General features: G+C 38.3%; 1 protein-coding gene across 1 annotated transcript in view; it reads right to left on the bottom strand.

The window, feature by feature from the left end:
- LOC131670286 (kinesin-like protein KIF3A) overlaps positions 1–18,451 on the bottom strand; it is a 376,061-nt gene that overhangs the window by 92,257 nt on the left and 265,353 nt on the right. Inside the window, exon 4 of the mRNA XM_058945762.1 lies at positions 17,521–17,897. Coding sequence (XP_058801745.1) covers positions 17,521–17,897 — 377 coding nt within the window. The remainder of the gene's footprint in view (positions 1–17,520; positions 17,898–18,451) is intronic.

Raw genomic sequence — 18,451 nt, forward strand, 5'->3', positions numbered from 1 at the left:
TGAGTCGTTTTCCACATTTTTTGTTGTTGATTTTTTCAATATTTTTTAAGGAAATTTTATGGAATTTTTTTAAGCGTGAGAAAAATTTTTTTTTCAAATGTTTTTTTTAATTTTCAAAAAAAATTTTTGAGAAAATTTTCGAAATTTTTAAAAAAATTTTTTTGGATTTTTTTTTTCGTTAATCAATCTTCAGAAAACTCAAAATTGAGTAAAAAGTCAAAAAAATGAAATTATTGATTTTTAAAAAGATTAAGTCAAGTTTAAGAAACAAAAATCTTGTTCCCTTCATTTTTTCAAAATTTCAATCAATCGGTCCAGAAAAACCGCTGAACCGATCGATCTAAAAATTTAGGGGGTCTTTGGAGTACGTTAAACTGTAAAATTTTTTTCTAACCTAAGTTTTTCCCCCAATATTGCCGAAGATACAGTCGATTAACCAAAAAAAGGAAAACTGGCACTTTGAAAATTTTGAAAAATTTTCATGCCCGTAGAGTAGAGTAAGGTAAAAATTTTTTTTTGGGCTTTATCCAAAAATTGCATGGCTACAGGTGCTCCAAAAAATTTATAACCAAAAAATTTTAAATCTAGAATCTCCAAGCTTTAAAAGCTATATTTTTTTATTTTCTGTACGACAATTTATCACTGAAATACAGCCTGTTGAAAATTCCTAAACAAATTAGAACTTTTATTTTATTCCTTTAATTTATGCGAGAAATGTATATCGTCTTTATTACATCAACTATCTTTGAAATTTGGGGTTTGTATCACGCTAAAGTAGCAATTGCTCACTATATCGCTATATTATTATGAAAAATGTTTATTCGTCACATAGATTTTATGCAAGTCTGACGACTCTAGCAAACGTTTGCATAATTTTGGTTTTTTTTAAGTTCCGGAATAGTATGTACAATATTTAAGATAAAACTTCTATGAAAAATATGTTATAAATCTAAGGTTGGCTAAGTTCTATCACGTCAGATTTAAGGTTAGTTGAAGGTTAAATGGACAAAAATGGTTTAAAAAATCTGAAAAAATGTATAGGTGTGTTTTTAGGCTAATTGAATTAAAATCCGATATTACTTTCACCATTCAAGGACATCTAAATGTCGTATCAACTTCATATCAAGATCATTTGAAGGTCAATCCGAAAAATTTGGTATGAAAAATCTGATCGATATAAACTTATGTTATGTGTAGCTCATCTGTAGAGCAAAAGAACGTTTACGTTGCTAAGCAACCTCTCTCTCGTCGGTGTTATGATTTTTTCAGTCAGTTGTATTAATAGTTCGATTCTGATAATATCTGTTATTAACCTATTTTTGAGTTTCGAAAATAAAACTCGTTATCATTCTTTAATAATAAAGTTGTTATTATCTTTTGTGGGTGTGTGAATTTAACATTTTGGGGACTCGTCCGAAGATTTTCTTGAAGACTACTATGTCCGGAAAAACGCCACGAACACCGCCTCGAGTACCATTTCAAATAAAAACGAGATCTCGAACTGCTGCTGACGCTACTCCTGCTAATGTCGAGGGAGCTGCTGCTGTCACTACTACCAATGCCACGGACACCGATTTTGCCGCTGCTAATAACCAACAACATCAAGCAGGTACTCTTGACCGTGCACATGCTCATCCGGTGCTTATCGATTTAGACAATCCACGTGACGAGCTGCACTCGGCGCCTGATGACTCGTGCTCCGATGATTTGCGCGATGGTGCGCGCTCGACGGGAGGCGCAGCCCCACCGACAGTTGGTGCCTCGCTGACAGCCGCTGACGGCGCGTCGATAGTGCCCAACATCTTATCAACGGCGGCCGATACTTCTCCGCTCGTGCGTGACGTCCCATCACCGCTGCCTGTACCCCAACTACCTCTCCTTCGTGAGGCGCTCTTAGAGCTCAACGAAGCTAGGACGCAACTGGATGCATACCGACGACAGTTTGAAACATTGGAGTCTATTCGGGAAACCGAACGTCAACATCGTCAGCAACTTGAAGCGACGTTACAACAACGTATTGAGAAAGAACAGAGTCTTGCGGCAGAGCTACGCGTGCGTGACGATGAGGTCATCGAGGGTCGACGCGTTATCGAAGGACTGCAGTCGGAACAACTATCCCTCAATCAACAGTTTATCCAGCTTCAACAACGATTGAACCAGATGAGTCGAAACATGATTTCTCTGTCACACACAGAACCAAATACTACAATGACACCAAACAATACCAATAACACTACGTTACAAATGAACGATACAAGAGATGGTTATGACCCGAACACACAATTACACACACCAAATCTAGTTACGACTGTCGATTTAGGGTTAGGTTACAGTCTGAAGCCCGACACTTATGATGGCTCTACCCCTTTGTCTGAATATCTCAATCAATTCAACTTGGTTGCTAGAGCTAATAATTGGAAAGATGAAAAACAGGTAGTCGCTTTAGCCGCTTTTCTGCGAAAACCGACAACGAGCGTGCTGAATAACTTTAAGAATACTGTGACAGGGTTATAGCGATGTTCGCTAACCCTGTGTGCGGCACTCTCCTCGCGTGAACGCAGCGACCAAGTGTACGCTATATAGCGACTACATACTTGTGTCGTTGCGGGATATGGAGAGAGAAGCGCGCGACGATCGGCGAGGTGTCGACGTGAGTGCGAGTGAGAGCGAGAAGAGCGAAAGAGAGAGTGATTTTGACTGATTTTGACGGCGAGAGAAGTGGGAGCGCGGCGGCGCGAGGCAGAGAAATTAAGAGAGAGGAAGGGCAGTTAGGTGCGAGCTCTCGAGTAATTAGGGCCGCCTAGGAGAAGACTGGACGAAACGAGATTTTGGCCGGAAAGAAGCGACTGCCATCGGTGCGACTGCCACGTTTGCCGGGAAGTCAGTTGTCCGAAGCAGAGCTAGTACACGCAGCGACCATTCGCCGTCTACGAGGCAAAGGCCGTGCTGCGGCCCTTCCTGTAGCAGCTTCAATCGTCACCAGGGCACCGTTTCCTGCGGGACTACGCTTTCGCCGGCGTTGCCTCTCTGTCGACGGACCGTCGGCATCCGGTGGGTCCAAAGCCAGTTAATCTCTCTCGCGCCAGCTCTCGCTCGATTACAGACATGAGCGTATTTTGAAAATTTATCGCGCACGCTAAGCGATCTCGCTCGCGTGATCCCGCGAACTCTGGTCGCGGAAAGGTTTAGCGAGCACGCTTACTGCGGTGAAGTAAATCTTGTAGCGATATTTGTGAAAAGGCGTTAATAAATGAGATCGCCATATGTACTCGTATAAGTGAATTAAAGTGTCCGATTATTTGTATCAACCTACCCAACCAGAACTAACTTCGGCCTGTGAAAGTCAGCGACGGCTTTCTTTCTCGAGAAAGAACCCAGAAAAAATTAGCAGATACCAGCCCAAGGCGCACGGTGGCTCACCCCTCTCGCAATACAGAGACCTTAAATTTAAAATTACTTCTTGAAAAATTAGAGGCACGTTTTGGTGAAAATTTGGGAGCAAATAGCTATTCATTATTTCAAAATAGACGTCAAAAACGCGGTGAAGATCTACCTACTTTGGCATCCGATATAGAAAAATTAACTGCATTAGCTTACCCAGAATGTTCGATAGAAGTTCAGGTAAAAATTGCTTGTTTTCAATTCATCAATGGAATTTATCACACGGGGGTCAGAGAAACTCTACAATTAGAACGTATTACTTCTCTTAAAGTAGCTCTTGCACGAGCCTTAGAAGTGAAAATTATTAAAGAACAAAATAAGAATTTGGCTTCTCAACGTTTGAAAGGTTCTTCAAATAATAATCAAAATTCTTCACAAAAGAGGTTTGACGATAACGCAAAAAGTTCTAACAAACAGGCCCAATCTTTCGATCATCAAGAATGGTTGAAAAATCTTTAATGTTGTGGTTGTCATAAAAAAGGACACATGCGTTCTCGTTGTCCTGAACAGGGAAACTAGCTCGTGTCAAATTTTCAGGGGCAAGTTTGATACCCGATAAAGACGCTCCTACTGATTTTACTGGTGAATCGGATTCTGAGAGTTTGCATGCTTGTAGGGTTCTTCAGAATTTAAAAACTTTTGAATTTGAAGGTAGCATAAATAAAAAATCGTGTGTTTTGAAAATTGATTCAGGTTCAGACGTTACTATTCTGAATTCTAAATTTATTACTCCGAATTGCCATCAAATCTCTCTCAATAAAAAAAAATTTAAAGTATCCCACTAGTGAAAATGTTCCTCTTAAGTTTAAAACACTTGCTAGAATTGATTTAGGTCAGTATTCAGTTCAGATGATTGTTTTTGTTGCAGATATTACTGACGATTGCATACTTGGGTGTGATTTTTTGAATAAGACTGGAATTACAGAGTCGATGTATAAAATTTTTAAAGGTATTCCAAGTAGAATCGACAGTGATACGGATGGGCAAACGTGTTGCAGAATTATGGAATGGGCTGGGGAATTACCAGATCTTTTGAAAGATGTTTTTGAAGATAATTCCCGAAATTTGGATTCTTCACAGAAAGAAAAATTCTCTCAGCTTTTAATAGGTTTTCAAGATATTTTTCAAGATGATGATGTTGCCGGAAAATGTAATTTGATTGAGCATAAAATTGAATTAAATGATTCTAATCCTGTGAAACAGCCGATTCGTCCTCTTCCTTTTCATGTACGAGTAAAAATTGATAAAATTATTGATGATATGCACAAACAAGGGGTTATCGAGGAATCATCAAGTTCTTGGTGTTCTCCAGTAGTGTTAAAACGAAAGAAAGATGACACTTGGAGATTTTGTGTTGATTTCAGAAAGTTGAACGATAAAATAATCAAAGATTCATATCCTTTACCTAGAATCGATCAAACTTTAGATAAGTTAGCTGGTAACTCTTGGTTTTCGACTTTGGATCTTAAGAGCGGATATTGGCAGGTTAAGATCCGTCCAGAGGACAGAGAAAAGACAGCTTTTTCAATAGGTAATGGTTTATGGCAGTTTATCGTTATGGCTTTTGGACTATGCAATGCTCCAGTTACATTCGAACGTTTAATGGAAAAATTACTCCGTGATCTTTTAAATAAAATTTGCTTGATCTACTTAGATGATGTCATGGTAATGGCAAAATCGTTTGATGATGTGCTTGTTAACTTACGTACAATCTTTACAAGGATTCGAGATGCTAATTTGAAGCTGAATAGAAAAAAATGTGTTTTCTTTCATCGTGAAATCGAGTATTTAGGGCATATTGTTTCAGAAAAAGGATAGAGGACCGATCCTCAAAAGATAGAGGCTATGGTTTCTTGGCCAGAACTCGTGTGTAAAAAACAGGTAAAAGCTTTAACAGGCTTATGTTCTTATTATAGACGTTTTATTAAGGGATTTTCGTCGATTGCGAAATCCCTTTATCGGTTAACCGAAAAGAAGACTAAATTTGAATGGATAGATGATTGTAAGAAATCATTCTCAAATTTAAAGAAAGTTTTATCAACTCCACCCATTCTAGCATTTTCTTGTACTGATTTACCTTTCATTTTGGATACAGATGCTTCTGATCATGGTATAGGCACGGTTTTATCACAAATTCAGGATGGGGTAGAAAGGGTGATCGGTTTTTACAGTCGTGTTTTATCTAAAGCTAAAAGAAATTATTGTGTTACTCGTCGTGAACTACTAGCTGTAGTAGACTCAGTCCAAAACTTTCACTACTATCTATGTGGTAGACCTTTTTTTGTCAGAACAGATCACTCTGCATTGACATGGCTTTTATCTTTCAAAAATTTAGATGGCCAATTAGCACGCTGGATAGGAAGATTAGACCAGTATGATTTCAAAATTATACATCGCAAAGGCGTTTCTCATGGCAATGCAGATGGACTCTCTAGACGACCTTGTCCTAATACATCTTGCAAATATTGCTTCAATGTAGAGTTAAAATATGAGAAGGATAATTCTGTAAGACGTATTATTTTTGAGGAAATACCTCAAACTATTTGGAGAGATTGTCAATATCAGGACGATGTTATTCGGGCTATTTTAGAAAGTAAAAAGAATGGGGTAAAATTATCATGGCAAGATGTTTCTTCTAAAGATGAATATATAAAAATTTATATATCTCAATGGGATTCTCTAGTAATTAAAGATGATGTTTTATATAGAGAATGGATTTCTTCTGATTTAAAAACCAAAATTCTTCAATTAATTGTACCCAGAAACTACATCGACGTGATTTTGGAAGAAGCTCACGATTTTCCTTTTGGTGGTCATTTTGGAGTTAATAAAACACTAGGCAAAATTCGTAAAAGATTTTATTGGGCTTTTTATAAACATGATGTTGAAAAGTGGTGTAGATCTTGTTCCATCTGTATCGCAATAAAAGGTCCTTCTAACAAAGGCCACAGTCAAATGAAAATTTACGATGTAGGTTTACCTTTTGAAAGAATTCAAATGGATATTTTAGGACGTTTCCCAATTTCTTCTTCAGGAAATAAATATCTTATAGTTTTGATAGATTGTTTTACTAAATGGGTAGAAGTTTTCCCTCTTTCCAATACGAGAACGAAAACTATTGCCGATGTATTTGTTCGAGAATTCGTAAGTAGATATGGAGTTCCTCTTGAAATTTATACAGATCAAGGTCGTAATTTCGACTCTAAATTAATCAAAGAATTATCTCACTTACTTGGTATCCGAAAAACAAGAACAACATCATTACATCCAAAATCGAATGGTCAAGTTGAAAGACAAAACAAAACAATACTTGAATACTTGTCTAAATACATCGCAAATAATCAGAAAGATTGGGATCGTTGGGGTTCATTATACCTTTTAGCTTACAGATCTTCGATACATACAACAACAGGAGTTACTCCAGCCGAGATGGTTACTGGATTTGACTTACGACTTCCATTAGACCTGATGCGTGGATCTCCACCCACTGCTGATCTATTCTCCCCTGGAACCTACATACACAAACTCAAGACCACACTCAACAAAATCCACCATTTTGCAAGACTCAACATTGGAATTTCTTCTCAAAGAACAAAGAAAGCCTACGACAGAACAGCTCGAAAACTTGATTTTCAAGGTGGTCAAAAAGTTTGGTTTTACAATCCTCGTCGCATCAAAGGTAAAATACTAAAACTCCAAAGTAACTGCGAGGGACCATTCAAGATCATAAAGAAAATCAACGACGTGGTGTTTTGCATCCAAAAGAGTCCAAAACACAAGACAAAGATAGTTCACATTGACCGACTGGCAATTTATCACCATAGGTAACTCATCTGCTCTGCTTACGGTTATTTTGAGCTGTGGTTTTTTCCCGTGAGCCACAGGGCAAATGCCAGAGCAGGAACAGAGTTGTGGTACCACAGCACATTAACATTCCCACTCTCGTTCATAACTTATCAAAGACAGGTCTTTTGACCGGATGAGTTAAGGATCAACCCGCTTGACAAGTGGATGATTCCTGATGATTCTATCGAAATTTCAAGATGGATCAATTCAAGAGACGAACCCTTTGGCCATGAGCGAAGGAACAGCCCGCTTGAAGAGGATGCCATTTTTGAGAAGTAGAAGATTTTGAGAAGACTGTGCTTATCAGGATCGCGATCGCGATTGCTGCCGCTATCGTCGCCGTAGCTATCACTGTCCCTGCCGCCGTTGTTGCTGCCGTTACTGCTGTTGGTTGTTGCTGCCGTTGCTGCTTGCTGTGGCCGATGCTGCTGCTGGTTGTTACTGCAGTTGCTGCTGCTGGTTGTTGCTGCCGTTGCTGCTGCTGTTGCTGCTGCTCACTGTCGTTGCTCACTCTGCTACTGCTCACTATTGCTGCTTTGCTCACTATTGCTGCTTTGCTCACTCGCTGCTTTGCTCACTTGCGGATTTAGGCCTGGCTCGCTCCAGAATCTAGCGGGGACGTCTGGTCGGCACCAGAAACTTGCGGGTACTTCTGGTCGGCACCAGAGCTGAACGAGTACTGGCGCGGCGTTTTTCGGCGATGCGCCGCTTCTCCTTGCTTACCTCTCCTTAACGGTTATGCGATTGGTCGGCTCGTTGCTAAGCCAGATGTTAGCGTCATCTATATCGGTATTTCTTACCCGCGTAATTTCGTCATTGGTCGCATCTTGGCGTCTAATTTCCCTATTGGCTGCGAAGATAGCGTCGGTTTTACTCCATTTGTCTAGCTACCCCTAAGCTGAACGATTGGCTAATCCGTTAGCGTCGCTTGCCTATCCTTGTCTATCTACTTCTCGTTGGTCTTACCGATTCTCCTCACTCGCGTCCGATCGGTCTCGTATCGGTTGTCTCGCTCGCTCTCACGCGCTCGGTTGCCCCTACTTCGGTCTAGCCAGGTCTGCCTTAGTTAACGGGGGCTTGCGATCAGCTGATCACAGCTGGAATCTTTAAGAACTTCCAGCTTCCTGGGGGAGTGTCGGACCGGGTCGTGAGTGTGCGAAGGGTTGTACGCGGGCGTAAGGGTCGTGCGCATCGGTCGGGCAGACTTCGGTGGACCATAGATCCCGAGATCTGGACATGCGTGGGCGGGTATATGCAGCAATAGCCGTTTGGCCGCACGTTTCTAGCAGCAGCGGGCCTAGCATAAGGTAGCATAGATTTTCCTGTGATGAAGCGTCATCACAAGTTTAGTAACAAATAAATGTGGGATTGCATCCAGGGCATTTACACGTGATGATGATGGGCAATGAAGTTGTCTAATTATCTGACAAATTCTCCAGACCACAGTGCTCATGCCATCATGGCAACCACACATAATTATGTTACGAGACAGAGGGTCAAATCCACATAATCGCCAGCTGATCAAGATGGGGAAGCAAATCTACAAGCGTCGTTATTAATATCGATTGAGAACTTGGCCTTTACAGAGTTGAATGCTTCAAGCCATTCTTTACCTTGTGTAAACATCGTGAATAACATGCGTTGTTTATGGGGAATATATTCCTCAAGTTATCAAAATTATATTTTTAGATTTATTAAAAGTTAAATAAATGAATGCTTTAAATCGAAACCAACACGCTAGAAAATATTTGGACTCCTAGATCAATATGTTCTAGATGCCGAAATTTCTTTAATAAATCAAATAAACTGATATTCTTGAAGATAATTTTATGGAACAAATGAACAAATTATACTTCTGACTATGACTTTTACCTGATAAATGTAAAAGACTATAACCGCGCTAATAATGACTTATTTTCCTACGCGTGTATTAAATTTGTTTCCTTTGCTGTTTTTATTAAAATCAAGACTGATAATAGGACAATATGAATGAACGTGATGAATCTTCCATTGATCAATCATCAGCCGACTGTATGATCATCAATACAGAATTGTTAGATAACACCGTCACACAAAATAAAACGAAGTGTCTGACCTAGGTAAGCGACACATGTATTCCTATGTATTTTGGCTCGCTGAACGCGAATCCGGCCTCAGAATTGCTCCATCACCCTCCAGTTTTTTTTAAATTGCAAGTATTGATTAGTGAATCAGAGAAATGGGGTTTTTCGACAATTTATCGATATTTACTAAATTTATGATATAATATTGTATTAAGAATACATTTTTCTTATGTATTTTGACCTGCCGAATACGAATCTACAGTTAGATTTGATCCAAGATCCTGGATTTTCTTTTTAAAGTGAAAATTCATCAAAAAAAATGGAAGAAATCGTCTTTTTTCATCATTTTTGTGTTGTTTATTAAGTTTAAAACTTGAATTATTCATTAGACAGAGGTTTTTTCAGTTCAATTTGAGTCTCTGAGTATGATTTTATAGTCAAATTTAATCCATGACCCATACATTCTTTTTCATAATCGAAAAATTAATGAAATAACTGGAAATTGTACACATAAAATGTTATACCGTATCTTGTTTTGCAGCGTCCGCAGCTTTTTATTGGTTGGCAACTTGGCTGATAGAAAGATACCATTTCATACAAGAAGAAACTTGAAAGTTATGGGAGGTACAACAGAAAATGAATCACTTACGATGCAAGGATTAGGAGACCTAGTATCGGCGGCTGGTCAGGGTGGGAAAGCGGGCCCGCAGTCGTCGTCATCCAGCGACCGTAGCTCTCTATCGGTTGGCAACTTGGCCGCTGGAGAGTATAGAATTACAAGAAGAAGGAATAGGCCACTCCACGTTTGTGCCAAGGATAAAGACGTTTTTTGTTACGTCTGTGGAAAGTTTGAAGTAAGTAATTTACGCAAAGAAATGAATGATAGGTTGATAGGTATATACAGCAGATTTTTTAAAATGGAAGGATTTAGTCAGCTGGAATCATATCCTCCGCATATCGTATGCAATGCTTGCTATAAAATGTTAGATCGTTGGGACTCTTCCGAAAATAAAACTGTATAATAAAACTGTACTGACGACTGCGGGCCCGCTTTCCCACCCTGACCAGCCGCCGATACTAGGTCTCCTAATCCTTGCATCGTAAGTGATTCATTTTCTGTTGTACCTCCCATAACTTTCAAGTTTCTTCTTGTATGAAATGGTATCTTTCTATCAGCCAAGTTGCCAACCAATAAAAAGCTGCGGACGCTGCAAAACAAGATACGGTATAACATTTTATGTGTACAATTTCCAGTTATTTCATTAATTTTTCGATTATGAAGAAGAATGTATGGGTCATGGATTAAATTTGACTATAAAATCATACTCAGAGACTCAAATTGAACTGAAAAAACCTCTGTCTAATGAATAATTCAAGTTTTAAACTTAATAAACAACACAAAAATGATGAAAAAAGACGATTTCTTCCATTTTTTTTGATGAATTTTCACTTTAAAAAGAAAATCCAGGGTCTTGGATCAAATCTGACTGTAGATTTGTATTCAGCAGGTCAAAATACTTAAGAAAAATGTATTCTTAATACAATATTATATCATAAATTTAGTAAATATCGATAAATTGTCCCAAAACCCCATTTCTTAGATTCACTAATCAATACTTGCAATTTAAAAAAAAATGGAGGGTGATGGAGCAATTCTGAGGCCGGATTCGTGTTCAGCGAGCCAAAATACATAGGAATACATGTGTTGCTTACCTAGGTCAGACACTTCGTTTTATTTTGTGTGACGGTGTAAGCAATCAAGTACTTCAGAAAATGGTCCCATCACAGAAGAAGACGTTGAAGCCAATGAACAAAAAAGATAAATCAAGATAAAGTGAATGACTTATGCTGAGACTTGAGACTGAAATTCTGAACTCTTAGCATTTAGACTGTAAGAGAAACGATTTGTATCTATAGGAACACGAATGGCATACTATCGTTTAAGAGAACGATCCTTTCGAACGTATTTCTCCAGAATATCTAATTTAGTTCATTGTAATAACATCGAAGATTTAAACAAAGAATACAAAATAGAATATAAACTGGTGACTAGCATCTGTTTGTAGATTCTTCGAAAGGAAGCTTAGAAGCAATCTTTCTTCATAACGGAAACGCTTAAGCTGCTTTATTACTTGCCCATTCCATTACACTAAATGAAAAGTACTATTACTTTGAGTTGTTGTTGCAAAAATTGAAATATGAGAGACATATGTGGCAAATTGACGAAGACTTGAAAATATTCACAATTTTGTTAGAATAACTATCTTGATTCAATTCATATCCATGTTTCATTTGCGAATGGAATAGTTGGGCTAGGGATAGCTATTATGTTGACAAAATTGGTTGTTGAGAAAAAAATTAATTTCAAGTGAAAAAAATATTATGTTATTCTTAGCACTCTCCATTTTGTTCAGCAAAAAATATTATTTGTTCGAATTTGATACCAACGAATAAAGTTCTCCTATCACTATTACATATTAAACTTAGGCTAGCGAAGCAATTTGTTAAAGCGATGAACTGAAATGAAAGTGTTGTCTTCGTGTATATTTTTTAAATTTTCCCTAAACTTTCTGAAACAAAAATAAAAGAGGGCGTATTTACTGGGCCAGATATCCTTATAAGAAACTTCTAAAAATGAAGAATCTGAAAGGTGAATGAATGATTAGGAGAAAGCAGTGTGACGGGACCCTTGCCGAGATGGCCGACCGGCGAACATAATAGAAGCCAAGAACTATTATCGATATTCACAATGCTTTATTTTAGGATCAATACCTGTGGCGGGCATAGTTAATGGAAGCCAATTGTGAGCGAGAGCCGCAGCGTCGAGAGGAGAGACGAAAATATACGTTGCGTACGATGAGGGAATGAGAGCAAGCGATCCGTGGTAACATCCACGATTATCTCTCTGATTATTTGTCCTACTATTGTTTTGTACATCAAATATCTGTCTCCAAGAAGATCCCTTATCATTTTTACAAATAGAAAGAAAACTAGATGGATTTTAAGGCCTCTCTAATATTTTCTACCTGGCTGAGTTAAAGGCATTTTTCACGACTAGTGTTGCTAGCAACACTAGTCGTGAGACGATTTAAGTTTAAGACCAAGAGCAAATACTTCGCGTGGTCTAGATTACTTCAGTAATCTTCCGTATTATTTTTATCGTCGATAGGTCCCTACAGAAACTATGCTAATTTGTTAACCCAGTTTAGCTTCGGCAGTCGATATAGCGTTCGTCATGGTCTCAACAACAGTTAGAAACCTATACCCGCGATATCGAACAAGCTCAGAGATCTATAGGAAGACGGCATCTTCGGATCTCTCTTACTGTTATACAAAAAACCAAGCGTTTCGACCGTAGATTCATCTTGTACATTTCCAGGAGAATATCTGGTGTGAGGCGTGCCACCTCTCGGGAAATTTCACCTGAAAATCAGTTCGTCTTGGGGCCTTTTCAGGTTTCAACGAAGAGGTGGCTTTTGCGAGCTCCTATTTGATGAACTGCAGAAAGGTTTGTTCACAGTAGTCTCTGTCTTTCTTCGTCACCGGATAGTTTGGGAAGGAAAAGGCCATTAACTATCCTCGTCATCCTTGTCTTATCTTTCAATTCTGATAGACCAAAGTCTCCCAACCACTAGGCCATTAATTTCTAATCTAGACTCCGAGAGTTCCGGATTCACCTCCACGTCTAATTTCTTCCAGTACCATTTCTTACTGTCCCTTATGTCATTTGTCAACGTTCTCCGTGCCTTTTAATAAACCGTGGAGTGAGCCTCTGCATCATTATTTCCTCATTTTTGTGTACGTCGTATCTTTCGTCGGTATGTAATGCATTGTTTTTGTAGCTGACTGATATAATCTATCCACCAGTAAGTCGCTCGCTTATCTAGTGCGCGTCTGCTTTGAGGCATTGAGGTCTCGCACAGACGCCAGAACAATAGCATTATTTTGTCCACTAATCGTTCTGTTTTCCGTTCGTCTGTAAAATATAGTAAGACAACTTCGAAGGAAGCTGGGGATTCCAGCAATATTTCTGAAAATCTGTGGTTGTCTCACTGGCCTTATTCATTTTGTAGTCATATGATCCGTCACCTCAAATACGATATGTTGATGATCACTGACTGCGTAGTTCTCAACCATCTGCTATTCTCTTATCCGCGTTCGAAATCTATCCGTTACCATAGTCACATCTGGTATTGAGTAACCAAAATCGGATCTTCAGTATGTCGGCATCCATTCAAATTCGTTACCGCTACTTCCAGCCTCGCGGCTATCTACCGCAGCAGCGTTTCTCTTTTTTATCTGTCGATGTCATTTTTCATTTAATCGCTTTGAAGTTAAAGTCATCCGCTACCACAAAATCCGCCGGTAGGTTCTTTAGAACGTCTTCAAGTCCTTTACTTTGAGCTCAATATGCTTGGCCATACAGTTTGGGGTCATATAGATGCTGATGAACAATGCCTACTCTTACCCCGACAAAATTATTCCCAGCCCCTGATTCGAGAACTTGCCTCCCACTATCACCCCTAACCTAGATAGCCAGTGAGTCTGAGATATTTTAAAACCATGCTTTTGTTGTCAACTTCCTGTATTGTTCTCTGAGTATTAGTACGTCTGCGTTATGTTCCGTCGTGATTTGGGGTAATAGCAATGGCGCTGTCTCGTATTTATATAGATTCCCTTGTAAAATCTCCGTCATTATGTCTGTAGAACCGGGTAAGTGTTTGATACCCTACGGAACACAAGAAACATGTCACGTTCGTAGTTCTACAGTTTTTATCGATATGGCCGACAGCATCTCCAACACGCATTACTTAGGTCTATTCCGTTATATTTCGCTTTTGCGTGTATTCAAGGCATTTAAAGCACCTTGGCATAGTCAGACTTTGTCGAACGTGGCAGTTAACCTATCCGGCTTTAATATTTCCCTTTTGGAGTAGTGTTTACACGAAATTATTCTTCAGTTCACACACTGTTTTATACTGTTCTTGTCTGTCAGGTACCCAAACGTGTATCTTGTGATCAGTTTTATCTTCCATCTCTCATAGAAATGCGTTTTCAATTCTTCTCGGAAGTATTGTTTGTTCCTTGCGTTATTACGTATTCGCATTTGTAAGCATCCATACATACTTTGCTTTCGGAAGTCCTATACCTCCAATTTATAGGCATCAGAGCTAATCTTTGTCTTTATCACTCGTAGTGGGTTCGCGTATGTTTTACCATCCTTTGATGTAATGAGGTCTGCTCCCTTCCATCCCCATCATTCCTGCGCGTCTTTTTCTGTCTACTTGGGATACCATTTAGGATATCACTTGGATCTCAAAAGTATCCGACTTACCTCGATTTATCGGCGCTTGATTTTATCTTCGTCATCCAGGGGTGGTATCTTTCAAAGTAGTTCCCATTTGATTGAATCAGACGCTCATATCGATGTTTCCACTTATTAATGTACTCTTGAAAGTCAGATTTCGGAATAGCCTTAGTGCAATCGTTGCATTAATTGCAACAGTCTCTTTATCATCGAATCGATGTCCCTTGAGCGGTATTTTTAATCGAGGGAACAGCCAAAAGTCGCAGGGAGCTATATTAGGTCTATATGGAGGATAACGGAGCTGCGCAACACTGTATTAAAAATAAGCCAACTTGTTTATTGATTACATTTAATTTGCACTTTTTAACTGCATTTGAAAGGGCAGGTCAGAAATTTCATTTTATTAGAAGTCGGTTTTAAATATTTTTTATTTTGCTCTATATGTCTTATTTATTGACTTTATGATGATTTGCATAAAAAATTTATAAAAAAGTGTCTCGAAAACCCATCAAATTAAAATATGAACCGATGTAGTATGTTTATGTTCTATGAGACTTAAAATATATATTGAATGTGAAAACTACTTCAGAACCTTAAAGTTTCTAACCTTAAAAAGCAAAAAATCACTATCTTGGTCCAAAAAAGAAGATATGAAAAGGAAAATATCGTTATATATCAAGAAATATCGTATTCCGTCAAATCCCGGATCACCTAATCTAAACTAACAAGATTCGGGGTTCAAAAAACTTAATGTAGGGGCTTGACCTTATAGACTTACAGATTACAGGATTCGTGAATTAAGAAAATTGGGATTTAGGGATTTAAGATTATAGACTAGCAGGTTACGGAGTTCGGGGGTTAAGAACATTAGGAGTCTGACGTTATACACTTAAAGAATATGTGGTCCGAGATTTGAGGAAATACAATAAACCTTCATATTTATTTTTCTCTTCATATTTTCTTGTCAGGACCACGAGTAGTATTTTTTTTGCTTTGTGAAAATAGAAACTTTGAAGTGCTAAAGTAATTTTAACGTTCAATATGAATTCTATGTTTCATAGAACATAAGTATACGAGGGTTGCTACTTATATTTTGAGCCTAATAATGAAAAGACAGTAATTTATTATCTAAAATGGCTTTATTGTTTTTCGAAGTATTCTCCATGATGATAACTGCACTTTTGCATGCGCTCGAACCAATTTTCGTAACACTTTTTCCACTCTGATTGAGGTACCTCCAAAACATGGTTTTTGAATGCATCAACGGCTTCTTCAGGCGCCGAAAAACGTTGTCCACGCAATTTATTCTTGATATGCGGGAATAAAAAGAAATCATTTGGTGCTAAATCAGGGCTGTATGGAGGATGACCCATCAATTCAACGTTTTGGCCAGTCAAATAGGAGGTTGTTTTAGCTGATGTGTGAGAGCTTGCATTGTCATGATGAAGAATTTTGTCGCTTCTTTTTTCGTATTTCACCAAGCACTTCTGGCAAACAAATAGTTGTGTACCATTCAGAATTCATTGTTCTACGATGCTCTAACGGTACAGTGGCCACATGTCCAGTTATTCCAAAGAAACAGGCGATCATTTGCTTCGAAGTGCTTCGCGCACGAATCACTTTTGTTGGATTCGGCTCGTCTTGGAAGACCCATACAGTGGATTGCTGTTTTATTTCGGGCATATGCATAGATCCAAGATTCGTCACCTGTGTAGATGTTATACACAGCATTTGATGCACCGCGATTGTATTTTTTGAGCATTTCTTTGCACCAATTGATGCGAGCATCTTTTTGAGCTTTTGTCAAATTATGGGGGATCCAACGCGAACAAATCTTTTTTACAGCTAAATGTTCATGCAATATCTTATTGATGTTCGTCATACTAATGCCCAAGGATGCCTCAATCTCACGATATGTTACATGCCGATCTTGCTTTATTAGTTCGTGCACAGCATCAATGTTTTCTGGCACAACAACTGATTTTGGACGACCTTCACGACTTTCATCCCCAAGCGAACTGCGGCCACGATTAAATTCGTTATACCAGCGTTTCACAGTGGCAAGGGATGGGGCTTCATCGCCAAAAGTCTAAGTAAGTTGATCGATGCACTCCTGTCTTGATAGCCCACGTCGAAAGTCGTAGAAAATCATCGCACGAAAATGCTCACGAGTTAATTCCATTTTTTGCCCGAGATGAATTTTTCAAGTTACTGTGAACAACACAAATGGCACTCAAATGAAAAAATGTTCTGAAGAAGGTTATGGTTAAAAATATCAAACTTTTCAATGGAAACGTCAGATGGCGCCTCTAAACACTTAGTATTGCCAAGGCTCAAAATATAAGTAGCAACCCTCGTACTATATCGGTTCATATCTTAATTTGCCGGGTTTTTGAGATAATACTTAAATTTCAATCTTCTATATCTCAGTGAAACAAAATATGTAAAAGATTTGAAGGCAGGATTTTGTAAAATGACAGTTCTGCTTTAAAACGGTGCTATACTTTTAAAAAAATTATTAGTGCTAGTAGATAACCACGAATATAGCTAAAAATTATGTTTTTTGTACTTATAAGCTATGATATCTCGAAAACCTGACGTGTTGGGTTAATTCTGATATCGTACTTCGATTCAGCGCATCAAAATTCTTCGGGTACGTATAGTCTCGTTTCTAGATCAAAAATTGTTGCCCTGTGTAATTAATGCATGAGTATTATACAACTAAGCGAGCAAGTTATTTTTATGCTGATTATATATTAACAAGCTATGGCATGATATAAACTTATCGTTTTACAGTTGATATCTAACATACTTATAAATTTCTTTTAATTGAATATTTAATGAATAAATATAAATACTCACTGAGTTCGTTTCAATTCAATGATGCTATTGTCTAACAAGTTTTCACATTCAAGTGTCATTTCCATTGTTTTCAAACAAATACTCTTATTATTTTCACCTTTGACTAGCAGTGAAACAATGTTTGATTTTCCCGATTGATTATATGTATCTGTTATTTCCTCATGAACTTCGGAATTTATATTTGCGTTTATTTTCCAACTCTGATCGGATAACTGTTGTCTTAGCTGTTCAATTTCAATTTGAAATTGACGCAACAAAGCATTTTTAGGGTCCTCATTAATGTAAGCTCTATTTTTTATACTTTTTGCTCTATTAGCATAACGTAACGTGCTTATAGTTTCATCGTAGCTGATATCAGCTGGACTAATATTAGCGCACTGAAATCAATAAATAATTCATACAGTTATATTATATATCCTATACAATTATATTATATATGTCAAGTATTTTCAAGTAAAACTACTTTCTCTTATCATTTTTTAGAAAATTGTGACTAGGTTACAGCGAGTTCGCTGGCCCTATGCTCGACACTCTTCTCGCGCGAACGCAGCGACCGAGTAGAGCTCTGTCGGCAGAGTATATATGTTTATGTTGTTGCAGGGCCGGAAGAGGAAAAGTTGGAGCCGGCGAGGCAGCATCGCAAAAGAAGAAAACGAAAGCGAGAAGGGCGAGAGAGAGGGAGAGTTTCAATGGAGAATTATAGCTCAAAGTAAATGGAAGAGAGCGTAGCATGTGGTAACAAATAGAGTCCACGGCGAGAAAAAAATGAACAGCAGTTAGACAAAAGCTAGGATAGAGTAGGCCACTTAATTTTCTTGAGCAACAAAAGAAAGAAAATCTGTGATTTCGAGTCGAACATGTTGAATTTGGATTTCGTTTAGACATTCGCACGAGGGTTGAGTACTACCATCTACAGCAGCCACCATTCCGC

Source organism: Phymastichus coffea, unplaced genomic scaffold (genome assembly GCF_024137745.1).
Source record: "Phymastichus coffea isolate CEN01 unplaced genomic scaffold, Cenicafe_Pcof_1.1 PCOF00107, whole genome shotgun sequence".
NCBI lineage: Eukaryota > Metazoa > Arthropoda > Insecta > Hymenoptera > Eulophidae > Phymastichus > Phymastichus coffea.